We start from the raw sequence: 9,095 nt of genomic DNA, 5'->3' as shown, positions 1-9,095 counted from the left end.
AAGTTAAAAAAAATCTAAACAAAATGCCTTTGACTTGAGGAGAAAAATGTCATTTGTATTGAAAATTATAGCCGACACGTATAATCTATGCTCAGAAAAAAGTCATTTCGCCACAACAAAAGCAATATATTGATTGAAATGTCTACAAACAAGTAAAAAACGAGCTGTTTGAACTTCTAGTTCTCACTATTACTTTTTGAAAGACACGCGCACCTTATTGACTGTTCCTATTGGCTGTTATCATTTCAAGCAAAGAAACGCCCTAGGAAAGTTAGTTCTCACACATTTAGTGTATGGAAGCTTAGGAAGTTCGAATATGTTCTAAAAGAATTATTAGATATCAGAAGACAAAGGTTTGTAATTTTTTAAATTTTTTTAATGTTTTTTTTTAATTTTTGAAATACCCTTCAGAGTTAATAGAACTGTTGTTAATTGTTTATAAAACTTTATTGTGCTCATTTAATTTGAAAGCTCCAATTAGAAGACCACATAAACATATTTTGAAATAAAATAATAAATTTTAAAGTTAAAAAAATATTAACGAACGGAAAATATTTAAAACACAAAATTTTTAAAAACATTGCATAATTAAAAAATAAACAGTAACATTTTTACATTTAACACATTTACACTTACATATTTTAAAAATAAATATATGATAAACCTATTTATTATTTGAATTAAAAATACTGTTTTTTGCAAGAAAATTAAAATTTGGAAGTCACAAGTGTTTGTTTTTTATTTTATTTGCGATTATATTTAATTAATTAGTGAACTTGACGTCTTGTTATTTTATACTAAAAATCCTTAGTAGTATAGAAATGCGAAATATTTTTTCAAAAGTTAGAAAAAAATTACGTCATGAAGGGAAAAGTTTAACGATCCCAAATAAGAGTTATTGAAAGACATATAGCAGCTTCATAATAAAAACAAATAACATTGTCAATACCAAGACAAGTGATTAATCTATTAATAATGCATATATTTTTTCTCCTGCATATGTTTTTCTCGATTATCTTTTGATGACTGATTGATGCACCGGAAGGTACGATGTACAATAATTTTTTCTATTAACTATTTAAGCTTATAAACTTGTCTAACACTTTTCAAACTTAATAAAACATTTTTAAACAACAACAAATATTAAGGAAACTTACCTTACTAGATCATACACTGTAAAAAATTCTGAATCAAATTACGGTAAAAAGCACCGGCACTTAGGGTGCCGATACCTTTTACCGTAAAATCCATTTTTTCAGGAACAAGTTACGGAACAAAAAATCTTATATACCGTAATTTTTTACAATAATAACTACAGTAAAATCACTGAATCACTCCAACTAAATAAATAGTACTGTCAAAATTACGCATAATATTTTACAGTAAAAATAAATTTTATGGATGATGAACCTAAAGTGCGTACTTTACATCATAATTTGATCCGGAATTTTTAGCAGCATATCTTACTACGATATAGACATAATATTTTTCCAATAGAGTAACATTTTAAATAATGAAATAAATACGGAAAACGATACATTAAAACTAAATTTTGCATTATGTTGAGTAATTTGAAAATTCATTTTTTACCGTAAAATTTCAAACCGTAATTTTGACGGTAATATTTATTTAAATGCAGTTATTCAGTGATTTAACAGTAAAAATTATTGTAAAAATTACGGTATAACAAATTATTTGTTCTGTAAAAGTTTATGGTAAAATAGGATTCTTATGGTAGAAAGTACTTTCATCCCAAGTGCTGGTATTTTTTACTGGAATTTGATCCGGAATTTTTTACAGGGTACCAGACAAAAATTTTTGCTTAGGTTTCAGACGCATTTTCAGTTTCTGAAAAACTTTGTATGACCAAGTACCGTTTCAATAACCTTGAGTAATATATGAAAATTCCTGTGATATTTCAGTGACTTTTTGATATTTCACTATCGTAATTAAAATAACAGATGTTTAAAAAAAGAACGCATTTTTAAATTTATTTGACTAAAGTAAATTATTTATGACTTTTTTTAGTGATTTAAAATGCGAGGTTTGATGTATTAGATACCACTTTAAAATACTTTACAACCACATAAAAAAATCGTTGTAGATAAGTGTGAAAATTAGATTAAACTCTGATCAAAAATGAATTGCAATTTTTGTAATTTCTTTGCTGTATTTATAGCTAAACGTTTATCCCCTAAATGTCATCATAGCTAAATGTTAATCAAATTTTGACAAAATTTCTTCGTTAAATTTAGACATCATTATAATACTTGCTAATTTTAAAATCTGAAAGTAATGATTTATAGTTTAAAAAAATAAGATAAAAAAATTAAATTATAATAGTATGTTGCGGCAATTCTGAAAATCTTAATTTTTTATTAGATTGGGAGCATAATTACGAGAAAGAAGAAGCTAATGTAACCCATTTTTTTTAATTTAAAAAAAATATTACTAATTATTTTTTTGAACATTTCTAGAATATTTTTAAATAAAATTTAACGTTTTTCTTCATTTAGAATGATAAGAAAGCTATTTGTATGTATACTCCTTTTAATAATAGTCCACATTAGCCCCAAATCAAGCGGTGTGAGCAATTCATGAAACCAATTACTTAATCCACTAATACTTATTAAAAAAGAAATTAAAATAAAAATAGAACTATTTTTAATCTAAAAATACTGTCTGGAGTAAATAATCTTAACCAGATCTATTTTAACTAATGTTTAAGCTTAATATACACATGAATACCCAATTCACTGGTTTAACGGATGACTTTTCTTTGCTATATAAAGTGGTAGCGAATTTCATTACAATGTTTTACATTTAATGAAATTAATTTACAATTATTTTAACAAACATGATTTGTAATCAAGTTAAACAATAACATCAATATATATGATCTGATTATAGTATTGTTCAAATTTTTAATCACAGGCAAAATTAAACAAGCTTTGATTACCTCAGTTGTTGTTTCACAACTACTTTAAATTTTATAAAAATCTGCGACTCTTCGGGTTTATAAATATTAATTTATATTTAATAACTAAACTATATACCAATTGTGCAAAAAAGAAATTTTTTCAATGACAAGTTACTCAAATAGAAGTGTACTATATTTATTTAGCAGAAAAATTTTATTTAGTTTTTATTTGATAAAGTAGCTTCGCGAACCGATATGAAATAACAGTTGAGAAGCATTAGCAGAGTTTTTGAAGTCTCCAATTTGCTACTTATGTAAAATAAATTTAAGAAATTCCTTGTGTAATCAATATTTTAAATTTTAAAAAAGTTCTGAAAACACATTAAAGCATTTGTTTTTCATAGATTAGCTCTTATGCAAGAAATAATTGAAAATAATATAACTACTGTAGTCCTAACTGGAAACAAATGAAATATTTTACAAATATAATCTAATTTATTAAATAAGCATCCTAACAAGTAATTTGTTGATAATTAATTCACATTTTTATCCCATATACTTAATCAAGGTGTTTATAGTTATGATGAAAAATGTGCTAAAAGCCTCGATCATTTTGTGACTTAATTGATTTTTTGAAACATTTGTGACAACCAGTATGCACTATTTTATAGGGAAAACATATTTGTAGATGAACTTAGCTCTTCTTGATAACTAAACGTTAAAATGGTATCGTAAAAAGAAATTCTTGCTAGAATAAACTTGAATTTACTTCTAGTATTGAATTTTTCCAAGAGCCGTGGGAGGCGCAATAAAATAGCCCTATGTTCTTTTAAACTCAGTAAAAAATTTAAATAAGCATATTTGTTCACTATATAACATCTCCTATTGTTAAAAACAATGAATAAAAAAGTCTAAAGTCTCAATTAAAGCAAATATTACGAAGTTACTTTTCCACGATAAAAACCTTGTTTGTTAAGGGGACACACTACGTTCAAAACACAAAAAGGGAAATTTTTATTCGATCATTTTCAAATTTTAACAAAATATTGGTAACATTAGAATAAGTTAGTATGCAATGGTTTAGGAAAAAATAATAACTATTTTTAAAGTTGTAGCTGAAGTATGGCTTTTTAATGCTGGTAATTAAAAAGTTCATTGTGAACGAAATTTAATTTTTACCCAAACACGTTTTTATAGGTATTTAAATAAACTTAACTAATAATGGGTAACAGTATAAAAATATAACACAATTAGGCACTAAATTTTAATTTGTCACCAAAAACGTCACCACATGCTTTAATTATGCTTGCTAATTTATTAAAAAATTAAATTTAGATATGAGTCAATAAAATACATTTAGAAGTAAACAAAAAGTAAGGAAAAAAAATTTAATAACAATAAAACAAAAACTGGTTTGAAGTTGTGAGAACATTGAAAAATTCTATTACGAGAAAAAGCAACTTCGAGAAATGCATATTGATGTATGTACCTTTAAATTCGTAATCTTATAACTCGGTAAGAAAAACTCTGATTTAATCAAGGTTTGTTGCCTATTACTTAGTAAAGTGTACATTTTTTTAACATTTCAAAAACCAATAATCGATTTTTGAAGGTCTTTTTTTCATTTTGAACGTCCAATGTCTCCTTGAAACCTTGCAAAATTTATTCTTTAGGAATTTAGTGTTTTGTCCTATAACTACAAATGAAATTGTCGCACAGTTTCGTCAATCTACCAAAATTTGCTTAGGAATTTTAAGTGATAAATAACCGAAATATTCCATTTGCTGACCCTAATCTCAAGTCTACATCCCTCTTCTCTATTTTTTATTTTACAAAATTTTAAATGCCTTTAATATAACCATTACCTTTTTGTTAATGGCTGGTAAAGAAATAAAGCATTATCCTATGTAGGCCATAAATAATATGAATAATAGTAATTCAGTTTTTTTTAGAAATCCCGTGCATAAGCTTGAGGATATTTTACATTTAATATGCTGAGGAATTTAACCTTATTTGATCGAAATTCGATTTTAATTGAAAGTGTATTTAATATTGTGCATGAATTTTTTTCAGACGAATTAACTGAAAACAATGGAGTTGAGTTTTCATGAAAAATTGAAGACTCTTCTATCATTTTGGCTATTTATTCTTATCTGCAACTCATTTAACACTCTAGCAGGTGCAGCAAGCATGACTCTAGGTAAGATATTTAAATATTTTTTATGAAACTTATATAGTATATTAAAATTTCGTTAACAGAAAATAAAATAGATTAAAATTAAATTTAATACTTTTTGAAAAGGTTTATATAAAAATATATAAGTTTGATGCTAAATAAGGGGAGGGAAAAGATTATATTAAACATCATATAAATAACTAAAAACAATCTAAATAAAACAAGAGTTAAGAATAATTAACCCTTTTATGCGCTGTAAAAATGTAATATAATTCAATGAAAATGAACTAAAGTTCTACCATATAAAAAATTATTTGTTAAGAATTAAGTGAAAACAACAAAAATTAGATTATTTGTTGACCCTCGTTTATAATACGCTGTATTTTGAAGACGATTTGGGATATACTTCGTCAAAGATCTATCTTCGAAGCTAGATTTACGCTGTATTACGCTAGATTACGCTGTATTACACTAGATTACGCTGTATTACGCTAGATTACGCTGTATTACGCTAGATTACGCTGTATTTAAAAGACGATTTGCGATATACTTCGTCAAAGATCTATCTTCGAAGCTAGATCAATCATCGCCAAACAAAAATTCCGCTTTAGACAGTTTCCCGTCTAACTCAAATATGGAATTTTAAGCGGAGTAGAAACTGAAATTCCATCATATTAACACTTTATTGACCGGGAATTTTACACAGAAACTACATAATTTCTAGGCTATTACTTTGTAATTGATAGTGGAAGAAACTGTGAAACATTCTAAAAATTGATTGCCCAAACGTTGCTAACCGATGATAAGTTAATTCGTCATCGGTCAACAATGATAGGCTTTAAACAGAATAGTTAACTCGGTCAGGATTGATTGCCCAAACGTTGCTAACCAATGATAAGTTAATTCGTCATCGGTCAACAATGATAGGCTTTAAACAGAATAGTTAACTCGGTCAGGATTGACGACGAGATGGTCAAGATTGCATTAAAATAATTTAATAATCTTGTTAATCTTGAATATTGAACCAAGTCTGAAATATTTCTGTTGCTATCCTCTATTTGTGCATTGAGTTTATATTATTGAATTTAGAAACTCGCCGAAATATGCAATTTAACAGCACAAATTCGTCACCAGTGCTCCACGCAAATAAGTAAATAAACATGCTTGTAAAAAATTAATTGGGAATACTAGCACAAGTCATGGAAACTTTTCCGACCCATAAGAATTTTCACATTTTTTGCTGGCTTCTTAAACTTCTCATTTCCGCGTTAGACAGAATCCAGTTTAAAAAATTTTTAATTATTGTTACTTATTATACTGCCGTTCAGTAAAAGTGAGTGAGATTTCAAAAAATAGAGGTTTTTATATATTTTGCATTTCTGTATAATAAGTTACATATTACAAAAAAGAAAGTTTTTCAACTATCAATTTTTTTTTCTTCGGTTTTCTGAAATTCTATTTTACCGTCCCACTAGCAAAGGAAAGAAAATAGTTGTCATGTCGCTTTTCTCGAAACTATCGCTAAGAACTTACATTCTTTTTACAATATAGAGTTGGACAGGCTATGCTACATTTTCTGTTTTACATAGAATTCCTATTTATACTTTGTCCGTCTTAGGAAGAATTTACTATATTTCTATTTAAAACCAACTGATACACATATCATGAAATGTTCGATAACATAAGGTAATAATATTTAATAAAACAGTAACAATTTGATCAATGATATATTTGCATTTGTATAGCTGAGTACATTTTCTGTTGCATGTTAAAGAGACCGCACCTCTTTAAAAACCTTTTCATCTGTTTCAAATTTAAAGCTGAGAAACATCATAACGATGTGAAAGAGTTACTTCTAATATTAGTGTAACATAGGATATAATGGGATGGGAATTGTTTAAATAATTATCACCCTTTTTAATACAAAATTTTTTGTTTCAATTTAACTGATTCATTATTTTTTAAATTGACTTATATCGTAAACTAGGAACAGGCTCTTTACAATTCACCAGGCTAATCGGAAAGTAATCCATTATTTTCTTGTTCAGCTTACAACTTTTAGATTTATTACAATAAGCCTACTTATGCTTAATCTGATTAGAGGATATACCACCCATGCTTCAATAAATTTAATTTATTCTTAGCCGTTTGCAATGAACCTGAAGTAATGAAGGCTTATTAGGCTCATCGATATTTCTGTTACACTGAAATTGGAATTATCTAATTTGATTATAATCTATATTATTCTGTATATAGATTTGATATTTATTTTTAGGACAGTTTGAAAAATTACACATTGTTATGAACAAATCTCATAGTAGAACAACTCTCATACTGGATAATTTTTTAATCCAGGGAGAGATAGATTAAAATGAAATCACTGAATTAATTTAGTAGCGAATTTACGGAAAGACAAAAAATTAGCAATGGAGAAATATTTAAACTTGCAGTTAAAATTTTATAAGTGTCTTCTTACCTAAAAATAAGCTACAGAAAAAAATCTTAAAAAATTTAGTAGAGTGGTGATTTGTTGTGATATTGCTTTTACCACAATTTTACGTAAAAGAAAAATTTTATAAATAAGAAATAAATCAATAAATAATAAGTTGATAAAAATTAATTCAGTTATGAAATATCTAAAATGCAGAGATATTTAAATACTTAATTTTAAGTAAATTTTAAAATAATTAAATAGTGTAAGATATTTTATTTAAAAATTTTTGTTGCTTCAAAATTATAAAACAACAATTAGGTCAAATATATATATTATGAGTTTTTTTATAAATGCAGATAACGTACTTTATCTCTGTCCTTAATATATGCATGCTTAGAGTTCGTATAAAAATCTAAAAAATTAATAATCAAGAATTAATTAATAATCAAGAAAAAAAAGTTGCAAAATGTTGAAGAATTAAAAACGAGGACAGCGAGTTTGAAAGATCAAAATCTTCGATTGCCGTAAGACTCTCTCACTTTAACAAGTTGCAGTTTTTCTGCAGATGCATTAGAAAATATGCTTCTGAAACAATGACTGTATAATTATTTTAAATTTACTGCAATGTAACTAGGGATTAAAAGTTTCCTCATTTTCTAAACTTATGATTTTAAAGTGACTTTACATAAACTACAGTAATTATGTAGACAATAGCTGACAATTTTTTTGAAATAAATTACTGCAAAGCTACTTTACATTACCCGCAAAGTAATTCCACAGAAAATCTACTGTAGACTGTTGAATAACTTCAAAAATGCTTAAATTTTGTAGAAAAACTGCAGTTTATTTTCAGCTGGGTTTGACTCCTCATGGAAGAAACAGCATTAAAGATACATGATTGGCATCTGGTACTGAATGATTTTGCCCAATATATAAAATATAACGAAAATATGAATAATTTATTGAGTTGGAAAATAATTTCAATTTTTTTTCGAAAAATTCATCTAAACATATATATATATATATATATATATATATGGACCAATATATACTGACCAATCAAATGCAGAGATTTTTCAAGAATTAGCAGCAATTAAAGTTAACTATATAAAGAAAAAATATAGTTAATTTAATAAAAATAGAAAGAATACAATGACTCGGACATCTGGAGCAAATGAGTGGGGAACGAGAAATGAAGATAATCTATAAAAGAAAACTAGAGGGAGAGATAAAGGTCGGACGACCTAGAAAAAGATGTCTTGATGAGGTAGAAAGTGATCTTAAAAAAATCAAAATCAAAAATTGGAGGAAAAATTGAGAAAAAGCCGGAAAAAGTTGAGTTGTGTGGTAATGAAGTCCAAGGTACTTCACGGACGGTAAAGCCAAGTTGTAGTTAGTAATAGTTGAAATTGCTTGAAGAAATGAAACTGAGTACATATTTAGTCAAGACATTGTGCATTTATTATAATGCAAAATGGAAAAATATTATCACATGGAAAAATAAGAAAATTAGTTATAAAAATATGCTCCCTAGATGATTTCTAAACATATATATATATATATAT

The 9,095-nt window shown here is 26.5% G+C and overlaps 1 protein-coding gene across 1 annotated transcript in view; it reads left to right on the top strand.

Annotated features, from left to right (window-relative positions):
* Window positions 1–206: 206 nt before the first annotated feature.
* The window catches only part of LOC107439404 (ionotropic receptor 25a), a 56,929-nt gene continuing 48,040 nt past the window's right edge, over window positions 207–9,095 (top strand). The window contains exons 1-2 of the mRNA XM_016051995.4: window positions 207–353; window positions 4,994–5,120. Coding sequence (XP_015907481.1) covers window positions 5,012–5,120 — 109 coding nt within the window. The 5' untranslated portion in view covers window positions 207–353; window positions 4,994–5,011. The remainder of the gene's footprint in view (window positions 354–4,993; window positions 5,121–9,095) is intronic.

This window comes from Parasteatoda tepidariorum, chromosome X1 (genome assembly GCF_043381705.1).
Source record: "Parasteatoda tepidariorum isolate YZ-2023 chromosome X1, CAS_Ptep_4.0, whole genome shotgun sequence".
NCBI classification, from domain to species: Eukaryota; Metazoa; Arthropoda; class Arachnida; order Araneae; family Theridiidae; genus Parasteatoda; species Parasteatoda tepidariorum.
This window is presented reverse-complemented; position numbering and strand designations above follow the sequence as displayed.